This window comes from Dunckerocampus dactyliophorus, chromosome 5 (genome assembly GCF_027744805.1).
Source record: "Dunckerocampus dactyliophorus isolate RoL2022-P2 chromosome 5, RoL_Ddac_1.1, whole genome shotgun sequence".
NCBI classification, from domain to species: Eukaryota; Metazoa; Chordata; class Actinopteri; order Syngnathiformes; family Syngnathidae; genus Dunckerocampus; species Dunckerocampus dactyliophorus.
In genome coordinates this window covers 27,996,741-28,021,647 of record NC_072823.1, presented here as the reverse complement: position 1 = coordinate 28,021,647, position 24,907 = coordinate 27,996,741, and the positions used below count along the sequence as shown (strand labels likewise).

The window sequence follows — 24,907 nt, the reverse complement described above, 5'->3', positions numbered from 1 at the left end:
GTTTTTAGAGAATGACCTCAGACATAGATTCACCAGACCAGGGGCCTCAAACTCTATTTACCTGGGAGCCGCTGGAGGTAGAGTCTGTGTGAGGCTGGGTCGCATCAAGTATTGGGAGTAGGGCTGGGAATCCCAGGATACCTCACGATACGATACGCGATTCATGGCTCATGATTAACGATAACATCTCGATAAGGAGATAGGTTGAAAAAAAAAATCATAGTTTGTATTTTGCTGCATTCTGCTAGGATAGGACATGCGGGATGGATATTTTGCAGCATATTTTAACCACAATGCAAGCAGCAGTGCTACAAAAAAATGAGACTGTTTTAGTGCAACGTAAATGTCAACAGGATTTCAGATTAGGTGTCTGTCAAACAGTAACTCATTCAGAAAACACAGCATTTCATGTCTCTCAAGTAGATCAACTAAACAAATATATAGATTTTTAGTGTAGGATGGTAGTAGTGACGTATTCACCGGAAAGAGACAGAGAATGACCGGATGAGGTTGAACAGCACGACAGTGTCAAACGTAAACTAGATATACGTCTCTTGATTGAACTATAGTTAAGCATTTGAAACAGAAAATCAACGTTTCTCTTAGTAGGCACAGTTTTCTCCGCGAGCGTGGTGACGAAGGAGGTGGTTGTGCATGTCTGTCGTGCTGTCCGCATGTTGTATTTTCGTGAGACACTTCTTCCATACTGGAAAGTCCTTATCCAGCGTTGTGTTGTCCATGCTATAAAAGCCAAAGTGAGTCCACACTTTGATTTTAACTACGCTGGTACATCTTTCAACTTAACTTCGACCAAGCCCCCATTACGCACCGTTTGTGTGCTTTTTCTTCTTCTTCTTTCATTTATTCTTCTGCTCAATTTCCTGCTGCTCTCGTGACGAGCTCTTCCTGGATTCCGATATCAGGGAATTATGACGTCACACTGATAAACCCGACTGTGCGGGTGACCAAATCAAGCACTCCTTTTTTCTCCCGCCTGTGATGTTAACGGCCTGTCGTAACTTTCCCAGAGCTCACTTGCAAACATACATTCACTTTAAGAGGAAGAACGTTGTACCAAATACTTCACGATGAGGGGAAAAAAAACATCGAACACACAAAAAATCTTATCAGCCACCTGAAGCGCCAGCGCCGCAACGTTTGAAGAGTGCAAAAGGTTTGCCAGAGACCTCCGTGGCATCACACCGGCTGCTCGGAGCTTGTGCCTGAATCCAGTGTACCTTCCTGGGCTACGGCAGGTGGCTCCTCCCACTATACACTCCGGTTCTCCTGACCTCCATAGCAGCACACCAGCTGCTCGGAACATGTGTCCAAATATAGTGCACTTTGCTGGGCCACAGCAGCTGGATCCCTCCCCTTTATACTCTGGTTCTCCTGATAGTAGTGATGTGGTAGTTTGTTCAAGTCCTTCTTACCGCCAGGTACAGTTAAATCTAAATAAAAAAGTAGATATAAAAAAGTTATCAGTTGTTGGTACCATATCAGTCTTGAGAAGCAGGGCGTCATCGGTATCGGTTTGAAAAAAAGATATCGGCCATCTCTATGTAAAATGGTGACTCGATTCACTGGGAAGGAATGATGATAGAAGTTTATAGTGGCTATATTTTAATAATAATAATAACAAAAAAAACGATGCATGGCGAGAGCGCAGGGATAATCCATAGTAGGGTTTAATATTGCAAAAGTTCGATATATACAGTAGATATTTTGTCACACCCCTAATTAGGAGTATTGCCGGCTCCCAGCATGAATTGTGGTATTTGGTTTGTAAAACGTTGCTGAAGTTACGTGTTTAGAGTTAGCATAGTTGCAGGTTTGGCTGCCATGATGATGAACAGAATCCAGAAACATTGCATTGTGAACATGTAGACTGCACAGTTACACCGTTAACTGTACCAATACCACATGCTACTGTATCTGGGAATGCATACATTTTAGATTTGATGACCTTATTGAGTGCTAATGTGCATATTTGTGCCGTGCACCTCTTCTGAAGAACAAACTCCAGGCTCATACCGGTGGATGATGGCTGTGTATTCATTTAGTGCTTTTAATTTGATGTTGTTTCTGTCATAGTTTTACACAATACATACTAAATAAGATCAATTAGATCACTATGTTGATGAATGTTTTGCTATGTTGAAAATCTAGCGCGCTGCTAATCCTATTTACATCCATTCTCGTCTTCAGTCATGGTCACATTGACACAAGCCACCAAATTGCTGTCCTCAGCTATGCCTGCCGGTAACTACCAGTTCATAACCCAAAAAAATCATCTGAGAGACGGCTCACATCTAAAACACACTTGTTAGTTGGGACACTCAGTTGGTATGCCAAGGTACCACTGTAAAAATGACAATTAAAAAATGCCGGCAGTGCTCCAGTACCTTCTCACTACCCTGGCAGTAAACATACTCCGTGACATCTCAACTCACAGTGAGAGTAGATACAAATAGCTTTCGAGGACCACCTACCAGGGCTTTGAAGCTAAACTTACGATTTAAAATACTCTTTTCTTCGTCCATTTCTGCTCAATATTTGTTCCCGCTTGTGGCTTCACATCCACTGCTATGTTTCCTCAAACTACGGTGTGGGCCGAGGGTCAAACAGGACATTAAAAAAAATAGTGCCGTTAAAGGAAATTTTCCTTACATTTCCGTCGTGTTATTACCGCATTAACTTTGACAGCCCTGATTTTTAGACACTTATATATATAGATATACAGTAAGTCCCCAACCAACGAACACAATTGGTTCCAGACAACCGTTCTTAAGTCGATTTGTTCTAAAGTCAAAATTTTTTTTATATTACCAATGATATAGGTACTACATGTACGTGTATAAATATTTACACATATGCGTATGTATGTAAATATGAGTTTGGATGCAGTAGTAATATTAAACGAGGAAAAATTAATGAAAAAAACAATAATAATAAAAATGATATAATAATACGTAATGATAAATGTTATTTACCTTTGAAGAGGAGTGGTCGAGCATACGTCGTTGTGGTGGAGAAGGAGGAGGAGATATTGAAAAAAAGGACAAATCGTCGTCGTCGTTAGACTCTTCTAAAAGAGGTAGTGTTCTGTGGGTGGTGTAGAATTAAGCAGGTCTATTAACTCTTCATAAACTTTAATCACACGCTCTGTCCAGGTTGTATCATAGAGCTACAATTTAGCTTTCCATTTAGCTTTCTCTCCCCAGCGTCTGTTGTTGCCATTAGCAGTGTCACAGTGCCCTGTACTGGTCAAGCATGTAGCAGTATAAATATGGAGTTACAGTAATACAAGGCAAAATACATGAAAAAATAGACCAGTCGGCTTGTGTTCGTATCTCTGAAAGTTCGCATGTCGGACGTTCGTAAGATGGGGACTTAGTGTATATTAATTTTCTTCAGTAAATAACATTCATTCATTTCACAAAGTGTACGCACAGTGCATAACTTTATTTTACACTCAGCTCAGAGGTAGTGAATACATTGTACACTGTTGTGCGCCTAGCCCCATCCAGCTCTCTTGCTCACCAAGTAAGAGTCCTTGGTGATAAGCTCACTGTTAGTTCACTGTTGCCGTTTGTTTGCCCCTGCAAGCCCCATAATAACAAATTGGGAAAGTACCATTTGCACAGGCTTCGAGAGCCGCATTTACAGAAATCTTTGATGTTGGGGGCTGCAAAATATGACCTGGCTGAAAATGGCCTGGAGGCCGCTAGTTTGAGACCCCTGCTCTGGATGCTTTACCTGGTGGTATGCAGAAACACCAGAGGTTTAAAATAAACCAAATTATACGAAAGACATATACATATGAAATGTTAACCAAAGATTTGCAGAAATGAAATTCAACCTAATGGTTAACTGACTTCAACGTCACAAGCCAATTGCCTGCGAGTACACCTGCATATTATAGGATGGTGGTAAGCGGAGGTAGCAAAAACGGTGATACCTGCAAAGCTAAATATTGTTTGAGATCAACTGAGCTAAGACAATTAAATAGATGGACAGAACAAACAGTTTGCATTTTTAGTCCATCAAAAACACAGAAAAGCAAGTTTTCGAGGAAAGTTTTTTGCTTAATCCTGCAAAGTACGACAACAAATCAAAAGAAAGTAGAACCTAGCTTCTTTTAAAAAAGTGAAAAATATGTTTGGGCAGAGGATTCCCAGCTGTAAACTGGGACATTCCCAGACTACCCAAGATGCATGTTAACCGTACACTCAACACCCTTCTCTATGTTCTTGGCTCAGGCCCGCAGATGTCGGTCACCGGGTGTGTGGAGGTCAAAAACGTCGCCTCTGACTCTAGAGTTTACACTCCCGGAAGTGCACTTTCCCAAGCTCTCGCCTCGTTGGGTTCCCCCAGGATGCTGGGTGGGAATGACAAAAATCTGTTTCAGCACAGACATGCAAGAGGAGAGAAGCCATGGGACTGTGGAGGCTCTCGTAGGGAATTTGCAAGGATGAATCTTGCAGAGGAAAACAAGAAGACTAAAGGAGAAGAGTTTGGCTTTGCTGCTCATAGCTAAGAGACTGTGGCTTGGAGCAGAAATCCGATCAGGAGCCCAGAGGATAATGTTAGAGCTCTAAGGCAGCCAGGTTGATGAGAAGATCCAGGTTTAACCATTATGGTCCATGGGATGTAACACAAAATGTCATTACAGGCATGTTTTTAAATGATGGTGCATTTCTCACCTGGCTGTAAGATTCCATCCCTTTGGGTGCTGCTAACTGTAAAGCCGAGAGGTTGTAAGAGGCGGGCCTTTAATGTAAAGTTTAAGTGCACAGTGAGATAACATCTGTTTAGACAAAGGAATTACTATCACTCATAAACTCAAGTTTATCACCACCTGATAAACAGTGAGGTTCATTGCCAGGAAAAGATACATCTGATCTTTTGTTGGGCTGGATTTCCTGTCAATGGCCTTTATGATTGCTGCAAACACAGTTCTGCAGGTGCATCCATACCAATGCTGCTTTCCGCTGACTCATTACATTATCAGATTATCCCAAAACCAGTACAGTAGTCTTTGATATGGCCTGAGGTTACTATTTTTATTTGTCTAAGTGGATTGATGGGTACATGTATCGGCCATGGCTTATCTTCATGAAAATAAAACTAAAAGCAGTCAGCACAGTGCAGAACTCTGCCAAGGCTTCTGTAGGTGGCAGTGATGGAATGGCCCATGATAAAAATCAGTCTAGTAGTTGTTCTGGTAACATTCATGCATACAGGCACAAACACCGCTTGACTGAGGTAGTAACACTATTTTTGTAAAGAAGGTACAGCAGTACCTAGACCTGTCACACTAACACATTTTGCTGGACGATAATTGTCCCACAAATTATTGCTGACAAACGATATTATTGTCAACATTATTTTGAGACCATTTTTTTAAATGAATGTAATGATAATGTATGGCCATATCAACAGCAACGTTAATTTCTCAAGAGTATTTAACATTGTAATTGGAATGCCAAGAGCTTTTAAATGAAATAAATTAAACGAACAAAAAAAGACAGAAAACCCCAATGAACATAAAAAGGACTCTTTTAGCAAAAATTCCACCTATGTAAATACAAATCACAATAAATCAAATTTTTTTTATTAATCAGTGTCACTTGCGTTGGGGCTAACAATGCTCTTATTTTGAAAGCCAGTGTGTTGTGTGTGTTGAGAATGGTTAACACGAGCTGAGTGCAAGAATAAACGTGCCATTCGTCTTTTTAACTCAGAACCTGCACGTCGTCAACGGGCATTGTAAAACGCTGGCTTAAAATAAAGTGGTGAAACACAACACAGTGTAAACACTCTTCCAGCCTAAGTTGCACACACACAGCCGCACTAGCATGCTCTGCTAAACTAAGCTAACCCTGCTAGCTTCCCTTCACGCTCCGTAAGAGAGGAGTTTCCAGGTTAGTGTTTGTGATGAGATTCCGCCACGATTGAGCCAGGGAAATACTTCCACACACGAACGTTCCTTCTCCTTACGATGACATCATTTAATTCACATTATGTCACTTTCCGCCAGAATCCGCGTATAACAGTAACATGTCAATTTATCGGTGCCGGCAAAATGATCAACTTTGTTTTTATATATCGTGCGATTAATTGATTTATTGATTATCGTGACAGGCCGAGCAGTACCTTGGTTTTCATTATTAATTTGTTGCAAAAGGTCAGATGAAAACCAAAAAGTACAAAACCCAAGTAATTTGGCCCATAAAAAAATCATGTAAATTCAAACATATGAGCAAAAAATACATTTTATAAAGAATAATTATAGTTTTACATGCAGAAAACAATCAAAAATTCTAAATGACAAATGAAATGGGGAAAATGAAAATTTCACTTTTTCACATCACTTTTACCTATATTGAAGACTCTTTGTTGGCAAAGATTTCTATCTTTACTTTACCCCTTTCACAACAGTAGCTTCCTTGATTTCTTCTTTCTTCGCCAGAATGGAAGTTATTGTTGATTAAAGAAACAGATAGTTTGTGTAACATTGTCATTGGAATTTGCCACAGGAACGTGCCTTTTAGGGCACTGTAGTATTGTCGAAACTTTTGTGTCGGGTGTGTGATCCAAGATGGCAGAATAAACAAGCAATGCTGGGAGTAGACCATCAATATTTGTGTTGAAACCACAGGATTCATTGCGCCAAAGGGTGAAATCCAAGTTACCAAAATTAGGGTTTTCTAAAACCATGTTTTGGGGTAGGGGTTATGGCTTCCGTGTGTTTCCTTGACTACAACCAAGTAAAAACATTAATGTTGTTTTTTCAGTTTTTATATGTTTTACTTAAAAGTGTCTAAAAAAAAACTGTAATGTGCATGCTAGGCCAGTAGTGGCATTGGCACTACATTACGTACATGCAGATGCACGATTTTTTTTTAAAACAGTCATTTGAGTAGCATTCATTTGCAAATGTATGTACTTTTGAAATTGGCATGTGTACTGTAAGTATTCTGACCCCATTGGTACAAACAGTCGCTGTGGTCCTCCATTGTCCATGCAGTGTAAACACTCCCCTGAAGCCTTCTGACGTCTTAATCGCTGAAGCTTTCGCCTGCGTTTACCTCAAAACATGGACTTATTTAGCTTTGACGCAGACAGTGCTGGATGGGGTTAAGAGGGCCTGAGCAACCACTGGCATGGGCCCCTGGTTTGTGAAGCCAGTGGGATAATTGGGAGCAGACTGGGGATGAGTTAAGGGCTTGGTTGATGGGATCTTTTTGACAGTCGGGAGGAGGAGCTGACTTGGGAGGGTCCCTCCACCCCTTTATGGAGATGTAACATGATCTGCCAGATGGGGAGGACGAAGAGATTTGTTTGTTCTGACTAATAAATGTGTCCTCCTTTACATTCAGCCCTCTTTCTATCCTCATTGGGGTCAATTTTACTGAAGCTACTTATCCATTATGATTGGTCTTTTGAAGGTTTTACAAATACAACTTCACTTTCACCTTTTTTTAACGTGTTGATTTTTCTACCTCCAAACAGTGCTTATATCCTATTAGCCATATTTGTATACACTGGAATTTGCAATAGAAGCTCCAATGCAAACCCTGAGTCTTGTAGGGAAACTGTTACGGGACGGTCAATTGTAAATAGGGTAAGGACGTCTTTGCTGAGTTTGTTTTCCTTCCGTTTTGTGCCATTGTAACTTTGTTTTGTTCCTATGTAGGAACAAGCGAACGTATAAGCGACACTTGACTGTTTCTGGAGCCTTGACCTTAGTTCCATTTCCTGCAAGACAAAAACCCTTCCTTTCTGTCTGCCAGCATAAACATAAACAAGAAAATAACCACTCATTACACAGAGATCATAGGAAGCCTCCACTTGGTTGGATCAGAGGCTCTCAGTATAATTTGGTGTTTGTTTACACATTCTCAGAGGTAATAATTTAGCCCATTCTTATGAATCCCATTGGAATAGGGAGCCACAATAACAAGAAAAGCTATATTTGTATGTATCGGTCAGTCAAGGAAATCTAACAATCGATTTGTATATTTAAATAGAATTGATACAGATTAAAATAAAACATGCAGGCAGATTGATTGTTTGTGGTGACTCCTGTCAGTTCCTGTCTGGATTTTACCACTGTCTCACATTTATCCTCTCCAAACAATGGAATGAGACGATGGAGAGCGCACAGCACAGCAGGACGCAAGGGTTGGACTGGACCTTGGCCTGCAGGGTACAAGAATGGATGAAATGTGCGTGTTTCTATGGCAGTTGACATTGTGGGGGAAATACAGTACCAATAAATGTCCTGATTCTGATTGCATTCATGCATTCAGTCAGAGTTGGCCTGTTTGGCTCATGGCCAATGCTTGGCTATGAAATCAGCTTGGGAAAGCAGCGGGGGCCCGGTCGGGATTGAGACCCAACTAGAGAGAGTGTAAGAGTGAGGGAGACTGCTGAGCTTAGATAAAATTCCATTGTTTATTTGCCTGACCTCCCCCTCTTTCCCTTCCATACGTCCTTCCTTTACCATCAAGCCTTCTTCTTCAGGAAGCAGGCAAAGTGTTGTGCAAGATAGAAAGAAATGAGAAAGACTGTAGAACTTTGCCATTCCAAAGGCAGTTGGCTAAACACTCAGTGGTGTATTAAATTGATAGCAGACAGGGATTTGGCTGGGGCCGAAGTCAACCACATCTTTAAAGGATTGGGTCCTCTGCTCAGCGTGGGTGCAGAAAAAAACTTAAGAAAATAAATCTTTTTCCCTACTTTGCATTATATGAATCCAAATTTGGGCTATCGTGTTCCTTCATTGCTGAACTTTTTTTTTTTCAACCACACTTGTATGGTGCAGTGTCAACGTCCCTGTCCGAAGCGGCAAAACGCAGCCAGTGACTTTTGTCCTTTTTAGGCATTTAGAAACAAGAGACAGAAGAAGAACAAGCGAGGCACGATGAGGTCACGTTTAGCTGTTCCTGCAGGACTGGATGGTGTGATGGGGCGCAGGAGCTTTTATGGGAAGCAGCTGTTAGGGAAAGAGAGAAAAAAATAGCACTGGTGCAGCCTTCAGCAGCTCACTGACACTAGCCTAGAAGCCTGATAAAATACTGGCAGCACCACCTGCACATTGTGCTACAGTGAATACTCCAACACCAAAAGATGATATTTACATGCTGACACACCAGTCCAACAGTCCTGAGTATGCATCTTTGTGCATCACCTTGGCACGAGTCGGCTCTTGTCTTGCCCTTGTCAGCGGCTTTCACAGCCAATGGAGCATGTGGTATCTGTCAGTAGGAGAAATCCCTTTCACACTCACAGGTTGGTGAGTGTCAGTGAAGGGAAGCAGAGCTCAAACTTGTTCCGTTTCATTTTTCAACGTTATCTTATAGAATCTTTCCAAAAGACAAGCATGTCTCATGATTGTCCTCGTACCCCTGCCAAGGAAGCTATGTTTTCATTGCCCTCTCTTACAAAGCGAGAAGGACTGCGCAATAACTACTTAACAGATTTCCAGGAATCTTTGTGGTGGAGTTGGCCATTGACCAAGGATCAAGGGCCCATTCAATTCTGGTTCACATTCTGATATACGTAAAGAAATCTAGAATTATTATAAATATATCAACCTTACCTAGTAATCTTCCTATTGGGCAATCCTTTGCCCTTGATAGTTAGAAGGGCTGTGCAAAAAAAATTTGATTTCCAGAAACTTTGTGGGGAAGTTGGGCTAATGCCAGGCTAATGGCTAGACCGTGACTCCTATTCTATCTGTTATATCGATCGTCTTACATTATTTACCAATATGTAAAGAAATCCAGAATTTATTATTGACTTATCAACCTTACCAACTTTAATCATTCTATTGGGCAATCCTTTGCCCTTAGTGAGTTAGGACTGCTCAAAAACGACCTATTTTCTAGGGAAATTGGGCATTCACCAAGAATCATGGGTCCATTAAATGTTGATCCCGATCCTGATATAGGTCAATAAAAACGGAATTATTTTTAACTTATCAACGTTACATAGTTTAATCATTTTAATGGACAAACTTTAGCTTTTTGATAACGAGAAGGGCTGTGCAAAAAATTTTGATTTCCAGGAAACTGTGGGGAAGTTGGACATTGACCAATGATCATGAGCCCATTAAATCTTGGTTCTGATTCTGATATATGAACTGAACGGGTTTGTGGTCTAGCCGTCAACCTCACGACAAGGCTAATTGCTAGACTGTGACTCCAATTGTATCTGTTATATTGATCATCTTACATTATCTTTCGTTATTGGTGAGTTTGAGATGCGTTTGATAAGTTTGAGGCATAAATAAGATTTAAATATGGATTATGATTCTATGCATTTATCTTGTTTGCTTCATTTGTGGTGAGCAAACAGTGGCAATTAAATAGAGACAGGGATGGTTCAGTCACTTTTATTAGAAATATTAATCCCAAATCGGAAAAGAACGTCCATGAAGGGGGAGGAGCGAGCTGGCATACCATAAGGTGGTGCCTTTTATTATTGTCAAAATAGACATGTTTATGGCTATTTCCATTGCTCATGTTTATTTGCTATTGGCGGGTGGTCTTGGAACGTAAGCCCCGCAAGTAACAGGGATCTACTGTATGCAATTCTGGGTTTGTTTTACTAGTACCTGAGTAGCCAGTGTCCATCTGCTGATAGAAATCTGCTGCGGGGGTTTGTTATGCAACTGATTCTAAGCACTGATGCTCTCTGTCTGACCCACCACTATCTCTGTCTAGTAAACGCTGACAGGCATTTATGGGAGTGCATCGGTGCACAGAGAATTGGCTTTGTTTGTCCTGTGGATTTACGTTTTTGATTTGTAAAATGGGCTTTGGCTCAAGGCCGTGGATCTTGACAGTAATAAATAAATACAGTTAAGTGCTGATTCAAGGAAATGATGATCTCAAATTTAGTGCATGTTCTCACAGGGTGTATGTACATAATCTTTGGGTTTTACATTTATTGGATTCTTCCGTTATACTGATAAGGAACTGAAAGTATACATTTTTCTCAAAAACACCTGAAATTTTATGCATGTTTTCAATGATGGATAGCAGCAATATCATTTAAGGAACTTTGCCAGTTACACCTCATAGTGGTTGTGGTTTCCTGCGATGTTTTTATTGGCCTCAGCAGATGGCTTCCCTCACCCCTCTGCATTGTTACGGTGACCATCTTTTCCGTGGGACTGAGGGGTCACCGATAGCTGCGGATAATCGTAGGACGCCAAGCTTTGCGGCTGTCGTTTCCTGAGCGACCCAAAGCTGTAAAACTGGAAAGTATGTCAGGTTTAGTAAATTCGGAGGGGCTCCTTGACAGGTTGATGCAGGTTCTGGGAAGCGCCATGTTTCGGTGTGACTCAAGTTGGAGACATGCTCAAACCTGGCTGTGTTTATCTTGAAGCCTCTCTAGTTAAAAATGCCAAATTACCTTTTAAGGTACTGAGATATGTATTGAAAAGCACTTTATGTTTTGCCCCCTAGGCTCAAAACAATGAAGCAGGATGGCTTTTTTTGTGTGTGCAACCATATACTTGTATTATTCTTTGTAATATCCACTTTCCTATTTCAACAACCCCAGCCTCCCCCATCGCCCTTCACCTTTACAGCTCCCATCTTTCCACTCTCTATGATATGCAGCACCATTCACTCAGAGAAAAGGCTCTATACATTCTTTAGAGGCCCCCATGTGAGCCCCTGTACAGTATTTATGTTATTGATGTCTTTTGGTAAAAGGGGGAGAAAAATCAGTCGTCGTGTCCCTTCAAACCTGTGACCTCTGCCCAGCTTACATCTGAATATAATTTGGCCAGTGGGGCGCTGACACAAACCCCCTGAGGGGGGTAGGCCATGAACTGAAGGGTATGACAAAGCAGTGAGACATGACTCAAATGAGCTCTTATGCACAATTGCTTGCATCCAGAAGGAAACTTAAAAATTCCCAGACGTCCGCTTACAGAATACGAAGCCTTTTGGCATAACATTCTCAAACCAGGGCATTTTGCAGACTTGTCACATGACCGATTGGGACAACAATTTGTGGAATTTGGCAGAACAGACCCTGTGGAATATATACACTACAAAAAGTGTAAATTTAAGCAAGACTAAATGCTTGGTATATCAATCACACCTATTTGTACCAGTATGTGAAACTAGGAGAATATACATCTGCGAGCTTATATGTATTGTGCGGTGCACCCCAGGGGTCAGTACTGGGACCAAAACTGTTCAATCTATACATAAACGATATCTGTAAAGTCACAAAAGACCTATAGCTAGTTTTACGATACAACAGCATTCTGTTCTGGAGTTAGCACACAAGAGCTAAGTTAAAAAATCACAGATGAATTAACCATACTAAAAAGATGGTTTGATAAAAACACATCCTGAACCTATCCCTGAGCCTAAGTAAAACAAAAAAAAAATATTCGGTAAGTGCAAAAAGGATACGCATGCGCAAATATAAATTGACAGCATGGACATTGACAGGGCGAATGAAAATAAATATTGTGGTCATAATAGATAATCAAATGATATGATAATATGAACTGGAAATAAAGCGGCAAGAAATACCTCAATACAGAATAAAGCAAAATCTGTTCTGGACCAAAAATCACACCAGACTCTCTATTGTTCTCTGGTATTACCGTTTCTAACTTACTGTGTGGTGATATGGGGTAATAATTATAAAAGCACACTTCACTCACTAACTATGCTACAAAAAGGATAGGATAGGATAGCCCACAATGCCGCTTGAAGAGAACATACAAACCCTTTATTCCTAAAATGACAATATTATTAAAATTTGCTGAGTTGAACTTTCAAACAGCTAAAATTATACATAAAGCAAATAATAACCTGTTACCTGAAAACCTAAAACAATTCTCAACAAGAAAGGAGAACTGTGACCTTAGAGCAAAATTAAACTTAAAACACTTACATGCATGGACAACGCTAAAAACCTTCAGCATTTCAGTATGTGGAATCAAATTATGGAACAGATTGAGCAAGAAGTCACACAATGCACTAAAATGAGTGATTTTAAGAAGCAGTACAATCAGTTGATGTTGATAGTGAATACAAGGAAGATACAGTACATACAATACTTAATAAACACAATGCTAAGTCTAATCACTCTTTCACTAACCACTAACTCTTCATTCTGGTGAACACATTGTCTGTACTCACTCATTATTAAACTGTTTCTGTTAACTTATTAACTATTAACCCTTTAAGCAGTTATTATCTATTTGTTATTATCATTAAGTTTGCTATATAATTTTTTGCAGTCAGTATATACCTTGACTGTCTTTGCACTACATTGTTATATTGCCTAATCACATTCCTATGTATTCACAATAGGTGAACAAATGAATTGCAGCTGACGTGAAACGGATGAGTAGGATTAAATAAGCTTTGCTTCTTGCTACTCCTTTTTCGACACGTGGAACTGTAAACTGTACTGTGTGATGTACTCAGGTGTAACTTGTATACATGTTCAAAACGAATTAAACTGTAACCATAACCATCTGCTTTAGTAATGCTTATACGGAGATATCAAAGAGATATCAAACCTCAGTTTTTGAATTGCCCAGTTTTTGTATGATTTGGTTTTCGATGAAAATGTTTGCCCAGATTTTGCCTCTGTGATCGTAGGATATTATATTACCCATTAATTCTATTACCCATTGGTAAGTTGACCCTTGTGCTATTAATAACAATATGGATGGATGATAGTCCCAGCATTGCTTGTTTATTCAGCCATCTTGGATCACACACACCCAACACCAAATCTGTCAATTGACACAATACTACGACATCCTGTAAGTCATTATATTAGCATTATCTAAAATGTATTTTTGGTTCATGGTTTTGGGTGTGTGGAACGGATTAATTAATTATTTCCAATTTGAAAAATGTCTTTGATTATTGTACGTTTTGGTTTTAGACAGATTTTTCGGAACCGATTATTAACAGAAACTGAGGTGCTGTGTTAATTCAAATAAGCACAATCACCAGAACAGTAAAATGCTGATTATTTTGTTTATAGAGAAATTGGTCTAAGATAAAAATGGTATTCGTAACAAAAAAGTTGTAGTGAAAAATATGGACTTTTCACCTTGATTTCAGATAGTTAATGTATTATTATTATTTATTTATTTTATTGGGTTATTTGATAGGGGCAGTCTACATTAATTGGCATTTCTCCAAACATACCAGCATTAGCCAAAATGCAATTTTTCAACTGTTGTCCCTGAACAGGTGTTAAAAATTGTTTCCCTAAAACAATTTTTTTCCCTAAAAACAAAAGTAAAAGGATGTAATATATCTGCATTTACACGTTTTGTGTTCACACTAGACAAGTTTGGTTAAAACTGTTCTGTGATTTCCTTGGTTTAACTGAAAGCGAACGGTATATTCTGTATCTGTCTGTTTGCGAACTACAGTCATCATTCGTTTATCGTTAATTGGTTCCAGACCTGTCTGTGATAAGTGAATTTCCGTGGAGTAGGATTGCTTATTTATAAATGGAATATTTCTGTATTTAAGAGAACAGAAATCCTGTTTATGACCTTCTAAGTATGATTTTTAGCATTATTAGAGACCGCTAGACATGAAATAACACCCCGATAGTACTTTTACACTCATATTACCCAATATAGTAGACATAATAAGAGAAAATAAGACACAATATAAACTCACATGTTAGCCGTGGGAGAGTTCTTTGTTGTTCTTTTCTGACTTCCTGTTCTGTATAGTACTTTGTGCGGGGGCTATTGTCTCATCAATGTAACATCACTGACACCTAGTCATCGTTGTAGAATATTACATATCATCACAACATCTTTAAATGCATCTTCTGAATACCTTATATATGGTATCTTACTTCATTTGTCCATTTATATACTTTAAAAGGATTAATTTAGGCATAACAAACATAAAATGTGCTTATTTATGCATATTTTTGACTACTAATAAGCCATATTCAACCACAAAACTGCGATGATTGATTAATTAATATGTTTTTAAAGCACAGTCGAAGTGGCGAGGGAGTACTATAATCTTGGTCGAATTCTCATCAGTTGGTCTGAAATGTGAACACTACACGGACCAAAGACACAAACCAGTGTTAGGATGAAATAGCGATATAAATGTAATATATACCAATTACAGCCTTGTTTACACATGCATTTTGTCCTCCCAGTGGTACGCAATTTTGCGTGCCGATGAGTAAATCGGTGGTAAACAGGTGTGAAGTATGTGTAAACTCTGCGGGGCTGCGTATCAATACACAAATACATTTTTAAAAGTTCAAAATTTGTGACACGCATCATTTCTGTGAACTAGTCATGAACGCAGCGTGAACACATATCAAATTCATATCAAAGCGTGTCTCATTCACATGAATGGGTTAACTTTTCCACCACCACTTGGAACAAGTCGGGAAATTCTCAAGTCATTTCTGTCGCCTCTTGGATCTTTCTTGTGAATTTGTCAGAGTGCGGCGTAAACCGGAACTTGGACCCCAGGATGTAACAATATTTAGTACACACACAATTGTAGTCGTAACACAAAATACAAAGTGCAAACAAGCTAGAAAAAGGTCCAACACCAAAATGCCCGGAGGTCTCACGGGGAAAAAACACTAGTGGCAACTAAGAGAGCGACCAGAAAATATGGTAGAGTAAAAAGTAGAGGCAAAAACAAAACACAAAGGCACTGCAGAGAACTAAGCAGGCGAGAAGAACAAAAGGAGGTAATCGCGCTGCCGAAAAACACCAGGCAGGGAATACAAAGAATAGCACTAGGCTAAGGCACAGAAGCTTAGTAGCATAAAGCGAGGAACATAGCTTGGAAGAAGCCTGTGACGTGCGAGGTTGGCAACAATCTGCCAATGAGTGTGGTAGAGCTTGCTGCTTAAGAGCCTCTCTTTATGGGTTGCAGGTGCGTCAATTAACTCACAGACGGCGGGAGAGGAGCGCTGCAACACAAGGCAGAAAGAGGGCAGCAGCGCGGTACACAAAACATAACAGAATTTCTGTTAATAAGAGATCATAATGCCTAAAGCAATGTCTTCTAGTCAGCAATTCCCTCTCCCACACTGTCCATGCCTCTTTTTTTTTTAGTTTATGCTTCCTTCCTGCTTTTTGTGCATTCTCTTTCTGCAGCTACAAGATAATATAGACTGACCTTTCCTTTCTGCAATGATCTTCTTCTCTAGAGTTCAACATCTTGTAGGTCCCTTGCAAATAGAGGAATTAACGAAGCTCAGGCTGTTGCGTGGCCTCACGAGGGACACAGCGGGACCAAATAATGCCACGACTGCTTCACGGATGCCGGAAGTGGTGGTGACAATGCATACCCAAGCGGGAACAATGCGTGTCGCGCGTACTATTGTCATACACTCAACGTAAATAGTACTTGACAAGGTGTAAATCATCGTGTGGGAGCATGGTTACTTCGTGGCAAACCATTTTCAGTCACAAATTGCGTGCCAAGTTTGTAATTTATTCGTAAAGAGAGTGCAAACAGTGCACAAACAAGTCTTCACGCTTTTCAGGCCTGCCATAAATAAATAATTAAATGACACGCATTGCCATGGCAAATTGATAGACACTGCGGAGACAAAACGCGTGCAAGTGTAAACACTGCTTAAGACTTGCAAAATATTTCTGGCAACTTTATCCATATCCATGTACTAAGTCAGGACCAAATCCGTGATCATGTATTTTCTGAATTGTTTCGAACCAGAGAACCGTATTACAAGCAGTGAATTCAGTCATGAGAACTATCTATCTATCATTCTGGGTTGAAGATTTGAGATTTGTTCCATACAGGAAATGTTTAAAAGCCTGTGAATCCCTTCAAATTTTCCCAGGACATCTGGCTGAAGTTTCTCATGCATGCAGTTTTTATGTGACTTTACAGTATATGTGAGCATGCAAGCAGCGAACAAAGCATGTAGTGTCTTACTCAAAACAAATGGATGGCTCCAAGCCATAGGCCTGACCTATTCTCCTTTACTTCCAAATGTCCATGCTCAACCCCCAAAGTCGTTGATGACTACGGCCTCAAATTTGATGATCCATGTGGAAGATCTTACCACTGTGTCTCGCAAGAGGCTCTAGTTTCATTATGCTCTGACAAATGGACCCAGTAATAATTTCAAACTGGCGACGCGCTCTCCCCTCACACTTGTCTTGGCAGTGCATACCGAAAATTCTAATGAAGAACAGAAGGGAATTGCAGATTCTTGGAAAACGTTAGGTTATTTTATGGAGCCATAGGAGATGTCAGATGTTCATACCGTATGTTTTGCCCCTTAGACCTGTGATAGATTCAAATGCAATTCATCAAATCAGTGCTTGTTGCATTATGTTCATTAACTGTTTTCACCTCTTGTCTGATCCTGTAGGATGCCAGCTGCTAGCACAATGACTGGTGGGAGGGCGCTGCTGCTCTGTACAAACACTGACAACTGTATCTACCAATCAGTCAACGGGTAGGTCTCTCAAGCTCTCAAATATCAAATCATCTTCATGAATTGGTTGAGTGCCGACTCTTCTCTTAGGATTGTTTGATTGATGCAGGAGGCAGATGAAACTGGTCATCTTATACCTCAAGATCAAGTCCATAAAGGGACAAGAGCAGGGCCATCTGGCATCTGGTTACTGTTATTGTCCCAAACCTCCGGCCACTGCTTAATACATTTCTGACCCCTCTCCATAGCACCGTATGTCATCATTTTAATGCTCATTAGTGCTATTTATACAAGTATTATAATGAATGCATTCAGATTTGTGTTGACAGTAGTGGATGTCTGGTAGAAGGATTACATTTTGTGTCATTATGCCAAAGTTCTTCAGGTTTCTCTTGACATTTTTTTTGTTTCAGTGTTAGCTCAGCTGGCCCGAGATCCTTTGTGTCCTCCTACCGTCTCCCCTCCCTTCGTCCTCAATGAACCTCATCTCAATCCCCTCATCCAATGTTTGACAAGTTGTCCATATTGCCCACTTCAATATCTACCTCTTAAGTCTCTCTCCTGATCATAAACAAACTCACCTTTGCCCAACCCCCCACGTGGTTCCCTTTGATTTTCTATTTGACCTCGTTTTTTTCCCCTCTGTTGCTTCATTCTTAATAAAAACTGTTTGGACTGAGAAACATGAGGGGAGAGAGAGAGAGAGCGACATGGGCAAGGCAATGAAGGAGGCAGAGCCAAACTAATAAAGCCAAATTTGGAAGAGGATTATTTGGCTACATGTTCTCGTCAGGCAAGGTTTTAACAACTTATTTTCTTTATAACACAAACTTGAATCAGTCATTTTCCCTTGAGATTTCCCCTCAATAGCATGCATGCAAAAGTTTTCTAGCGCCCAACGTCATCAGGACCACATTTCCTCTTTTTGTTGGAAATTCAGCCATCTTTAAGATTCATATCTACACCTCGCCCACTTCTTTGTCCACTTTGGTCTCCTCTATAGTGTCTAGCATGTAAACTTTGACCTTGTTACAAAGAGTTCAAAGAGTCATGACCCAGTAATCTTGCAGGAGTGACTCAGAGGCACCACGCTGACGTCTGAGCTTTTACTAGAATTCTTGTTTACCCCATAAAGATCAGCAGGTCTGTTTGGATTTGTACAAACTAGTGCAGAGCTGACCAATAATGTCTTTCATACATGCAGTAGATTCTTGTTTTTTTGGGGGGTTTTTTGCCAGCCAATACCGATGAAAAACCCTTTTGCTAGCTTGTTTTCCTCTGATTGTGGATCAACATTTGACATAAAATGTTGATCCAATTAATTATATTATAATATTAGATTCGGCTCTAAAACCCTCCCCATCTCTTTTCAATTGCCATTGTGCACTTGAGTTTAAGCCCTAAGTATGCCTCACAGACTTATTACACGCATTGACAGTATAAAATAAATATAGGTATTCACCACTAATGAATGACAATATAAGATGATCCATGAGGAGATGGTGTAGCATTTAGCCTGGTCATCAGGCAAGAGCCAGAGGCTAGCAGGCTAGAGAAGGTGTTTCTCCAAGCTCCGTCTACGTAACCCACATTGCTTTCATGTTGTAATTCCAGTAATGACATACGGTAATTTAACTATTTTCAAAGAAAAAAATGTTCCTAAAAAGTTGCGAATTTGCAGAGCCGTGAAAGTCGAATCTCAAATGCGTGTGGATCCATTGTATAACAGAATGTTTTTGTGATACGATTAACGCTTCTTTTCAATTAACCAACAAGTCTTCTATAGTTGCCAGGTGTGTCTCCTAAAGCACATAACCATTGGCGTCTCTGTTTAGTTTTATTTGCCGTTCACGCAAGCAATCGGCGCGCATGGATGAAGCATTTACGTTATGTTTGTGTTCCTTATCCAGGCTCCAGTGCTGTGGCTTGAAGGTTGGGGAGGCTCCGTCTGTGGTGCCCCAGCGCCAAGAGGTGTGCGGGTTACCAGGGGGCAGAGACAAAAGGGGCACTGCTGTGCCCACCAGTCGTCCCATCTCCCCGCTAATAAGCCTGAGAGGAACCCCGGGTCCTTCTGACAACATGCTGGCACACAGGAGAGCCTCCTCCACCACAAATGACCCGAGGACCCCTAACATGGAGAATGGACAATGTGGGAAGCTGAATAAAAGCCAGGCAGGGGTCAAGGCTGCAAGCATCCGTGATAAGATCTCCCAATGGGAGGGCAAAAAGGATACTACCCAGGCCATTTCCATGGACACTTGTCCACTTAGCACAACACAAAAGGAAATTGAGGTGGTGAGAAAAAAGGAATCGAAAGCTCCAGAGGTCCAACGGACCAACAGCAAGAGGTTTGCCAGCTGGGACAGGCAGGACTCAGGAAAGGAGAATGTTGGAAAGCTTGTGGACCTGAGGACTAAATCTCCAGAAGGCCCAACAAACAAAGACAAAGAACTGATCGTAGAGAGAGGACTCAGGGCTGTGAAGGCAACAGAACAGCCTCAAGACAAGAAATCAGTTTTAACTCATGTTAAGAAACTGGAAAAAGCAACAAAACAAGTTCCTGATGGACCGTCGTTGGCTTTTCCAGGGAATTACTTCTGCCCACCTTCAAAAGAGGAGCTGGAAGAGTCAGAAAAGAGGCTCAATGAACCCATTTTTGGGACTTTCGGGTCAAGGCGGAGGAGAGATGGGAATCCGGAGAATGTGTACAGTGAGCCAGGGGCTCCATCTATTAACCCTTTGCCAAAACCTCAGAGAACCTTCCAACACCACACACCGCCTTCTACCCCGGTTGCAGGACCCGGATCTTTTAAGGGGAAGAGGACTCTGCCTCCTTTACCCTCCATTCCACCTCCACCTCTACCCACCTGCCCACCGCCTGGAGTTTGTAGGAGAGTGTGGACGGACAAATCCCACGACAGCAATAACAGGTAAGACATGATGGAAAGTATTTATTTGTTTCCCGAGGGAATCAGTCATTCTTCACTGCACTGGACAATTCAAGACTGCCAATGACCTTGATTGTCTAAACCATTGCTTCTAAAATACTGAAAACATTTCTATCCCTGGGGGGCATGACAGAAAATAATTTACAAACACTGGTCTAAACAAAGCACATAACTTACGCTCAAGTATTAGTAATGAAACCACAATGTTTGGACAATACTGTATTTGTCTCCGACCAAACCCGAGGCAATTCAGGATGTTTGAATCAGGAGTTAACCTGTGCAACCCTTAACTGTATCGCCAAGCAACGACATCTGCTGTAAATCAGAAGCACCAGTGTGACATCACCCTGTTTCGGTCCCACAGAATTAGCTCACTAGTTGGATGTGAGGAATGTACATATAACTCATTCCGTCTTCCAGAGCTTCATTGGAGGAAGATGTAGCATTGTGAGTGATGTCAAAGGAAAAAAGTCTTGGCATCAAAACGCATGTGCTTGGGCCTTTTTCCATCGCACATATGTTACCGAGGACTGACTTGCAGAATAAGAAATGTGCAATGTAGACTCTGACTGGAGCTTCCAAGACTTCACAGAATTAGAGAGCATCTATTGTTCACGCCCCCCCTCTCCCTGTGGCCTGGATTCTTGTTAGGAGCTTGGCTGGGATGGGTTACATTCCATATCAAGAGGCCTCGCTTTCCTTCTTCAAGTGTGCTGCGTCAAGTCTTTTATTTGCTTAGGGCCAAACTTTTTCAGCTCAAAGCCAAATTACAAATGCGGTTCCTCCCTCGGGACCCCAACTTATCCTAAAATATATAATGCATTGCCATAACATCTCCGATATGTTTACAATTAATGATAAAGAATACAGAACAAGAATAAAGAATACAGAGGACATTCAGAGGACATTCACTTACTCTTGGTGACCCAAAGAAAATTGATGCAGGACTCAAGGGACAATACTATATATAGACCAGGGATCACTAACTGGCAGACTGAAGTTCTAGTCCGGACCCAGATGGCGTCCAATACGGACCATGACCTATAGTCAATAAATTATTTCAGTATTCTAAGCATTTGCTCACCTCCAGACAGTAAAAATTTGTTTATTTTGCCTTGAAGCATCAGCAGCGTTTAAAAAGATGTTTTTCTTTATTTTTGTCACGTCACCTCACATGTTGAAAACCCCTGGCTTAATGTACAGTTCCGGGTGTCTCTCCTAAACATTCCCTGTTGTCCTGTGTCTTCTCCAGGAAGTCCTACGAATTTGAGGATCTCTTACAGTCGTCTGCAGAAGCCTGCAGGGTTGACTGGTACGCTCAGTCCCGTCTGGGCCTGACACGCACTTTATCGGAAGAGAACGTCTATGAGGACATAATAGGTAAACAAAGTGTGGTTGTTTATATTGAATGCATTTCCCTGTTGATTGAATGGTAAGTGCGTATTAGTGTGTGTGTATGTGTTGTGTCACAGAGGGGGTTGGGGGCGGCAGCACTGTTGGAGAAGTGAAGCTGTGTTTGCTTTGCCCTGGTTTTAATTTAGAGGCACGCACGCTGCTCCACTTTTATTAAAAAAATTAGATGATGCCGAAACCCGACCTACATTCCTGCCTTATTGTCTGCAGTGTTTTATCAACCCCACCTTAAGCCTGTTGTTTCATATCATAACGTAACATAGCAGGACTGCCAGCAGGGGACACTTTATTGGCACATAATGGCTTTAATGTGTCTTAGGTTTTCCTCGGCAGTTGGCATGCAATCACTACTTTACGACTGCAATTAAGCTTTGTTATAGTCGACTGATGCCTCTGATTATTTTGACACACTTTATAGCTTCCATCTTTAATGTCCTTTAACCTTGTAAACCCCAGGGGTCTTTCTGAGGTTCCCGCTCGAAAATGACACAAGTATTCCTCATTCGTCATTACAGTCTGTGTAAATCATAAGATATGACGTACACTAGAGTTCCACTGTTTGTGGTGGTCATGGTCCAGGACCACCAGAGGATGGTAAAAAAAAAAACGTGAGTAATTGATACGCCAAGAAAAATGTCTATTTTGGAAGCTGCTGATGCTCATTGAGCACCTGTGAGTCAGTGAAACTGAAATGTTCATCGTGCACCCGTAGGCCAATGAAACTCAAGTCTTTGTCGAGCACCCGTGAGTTCATGAAACTCGAGTCATCGTCGAGAACCCGTGAGTCAGCGAAACTCCAGTCTTTGTGAAGCACCCATGTGTCAGTGAAACACGAGCCTTCGTGGAGCGCCCGAGAGTCAGTGAAACTTGAGTTTTCATTGAACACTCGCGATTCAGTCAAACTTGAGTTTTCGTCGAGTAACCGTGAGTCAGTGAAACTAAAGTTTTCGTCGAGCACCTGTGAATCAGTGAAACTCGAGTCTTCATCAAGCACCCATAGATCAATGAATCTCAAGTCTTTGTCTAGCACCCGTGAGTTACTGAAACTAGATGCTACGTTGAGGACTTGTGAGTCAGTGAAACGTCAGTCTTCGTGGAGCACCCGTGTGTCAGTCAAACTCCAGCCTTTGTGGAGCACCCGTGAGTCAGGGAAACTCAAGTTGTTGTCAAACTCCCGTGAGTCAGTCAAACTACAGCAGTCAAACTACAATTAAACGCTACGTCGAGGACTCGTGAGTCGTTGAAACGGCAGTCTTCGTGGAGCACCCGTGTGTCAGTCAAACTCCAGCCTTTGTGGAGCACCCGTAGGCCAATGAAACTCAAGTCTTTGTCGAGCACTCGTGAATCAGTGAAACTCGAGTTGTTGTCGAGCACCCGTGAGTCAGTGAAACTCAATTCTTCGTTGAGCACCTGTGATTCAGTCAAACTCAAGTTTTCGTTGAGTACCTGTGAGTCAGTGAAACTCAAGTCTTTGTCATGCACCTGTGAGTCAGTGACACTCAAGCCTTTGTCGAGCACTCGTGAGTCAGTCAAACTCAAGTCTTCGTGGAGCAGCTGTGAGTCAGTGAAACTAAAGTAGTCGTTGAGCGCCCAAGAGTCACTGAACCTGGAGTCTTTGTCAAGCACCTGTGAGTCAGTGAAACGCCAGTATTTGTTGAGTACCCATGAGCCAGTGAAACTGGAGTCGTCGTCAAGGATCTGTGAGTGAATTAAACTCGAGTTTTTGTCAAGCACCAGTGAGTCCGCTCAGGGACAAAGGGGAAAGGGAGAGTTGATCTGAGGCAAGGAACAGTTGCTTTTTCCATGGGGCTAGCACATTTATAGAAATGAAGTTAGCGTAACAGTTGCACAATTAATGACATGTTACCTGGGTTCCTTTTTTAATTGAGCTAGCGGTAGCAGTGGTGAGTAAATGAACACGTTAACGAGTAAGTGTGAGTCCCGATACAGGAAAAAATGTGAAAAGTTTGAAAAGTTCATAACTCGCACATCCCAACTGCTAACTAACTGCTAACACAAATACAGCACACCATTTTCCCTCTTTTTTTTGCAGTTTAAGCAAGTCTGTATTGTTTCAGTGCTCCTCTAGTTATCTCATGCACAATTCTCGCTCCAACTCTTGTCTTGCCTGGCATTAGAATGTGCAGACATGCACATTCACTCTGATGAAGTCAAATATAGAAGGTTTGGCTTTCGCTTCAAACGGCTGTGCGTGTACTGTAAAATCTTCATGTCTGTCAGTGTTTCCAGATGCCGTGGAAAAGCAAGTGTCATCAGGACGCGCATCCCGGGAACATTCCTGGGAGACTGATGCAAAACCACATTGCGCACAGACCAAAACATTCCAGAGGGGTTTGTAAAGTGTGGCCCGGGGTCCATTATTGTAGTTTGCTGTTTATTGGTAACTAAGCTAAGTTGTAACACAAAGCTAAGTCTTTTTGTTCAGAAAGCTTAGCATATATTGACCTACACTGGATTGCTTTTAGCATCTTTACTGTACAGAATGCATCAAAGTGGCCCCCACATCTTATAATTAGAATTTTTCTGTATGCGGACACCCCTGCCATAGATTATTATGGCAGTGCACTTGAGCATGTGAAAAAATACTGTTGTTTTCCTGTGAATGGGAGGTACACAGCGTCACTCCTACTGGTCCCATCTGGTGGATGGATTGATTAGAGCTGCAAAGAGCGAGTCACATAGAAAAAGAAAGAAAGCGGGCACGTGAAAGAAGGAGGCACGTGTTTATACTCTTCCAATGAAGATGAGATACAGGAAGCACTGCAATGCAAAGAAATAAAACTAAAATGCTTGTTAATCCATCGCATTTCATGGCAGGCACAGTATAGGGTTGACATCAGAGCACTAGGATTGGACGGTAAGTACGTGCTTAAATCTTCTTGGATGACACCACTGCCATATTATTTCCTGTCTCTGATCCTGCTCCCTTTAAATGTCTTCTTGCATAAAAATAAGTCTTATATTCCTCCTCCAATAAGTGTTTGCATTAAAAAAAACACTGGTAGATGGTTATGCTATTAGGGGTTGTTAATATGAGGCGTAAT

General features: G+C 41.2%; 1 protein-coding gene across 1 annotated transcript in view; it reads left to right on the top strand.

The window, feature by feature from the left end:
• si:dkey-82f1.1 (DENN domain-containing protein 2A) overlaps window positions 1–24,907 on the top strand; it is a 51,302-nt gene that overhangs the window by 7,341 nt on the left and 19,054 nt on the right. Inside the window, exons 2-4 of the mRNA XM_054777025.1 lie at window positions 17,416–17,502; window positions 19,392–20,411; window positions 21,682–21,809. Of these exons, the coding sequence (XP_054633000.1) occupies window positions 17,417–17,502; window positions 19,392–20,411; window positions 21,682–21,809 (1,234 nt within the window). The 5' untranslated portion in view covers window position 17,416. The remainder of the gene's footprint in view (window positions 1–17,415; window positions 17,503–19,391; window positions 20,412–21,681; window positions 21,810–24,907) is intronic.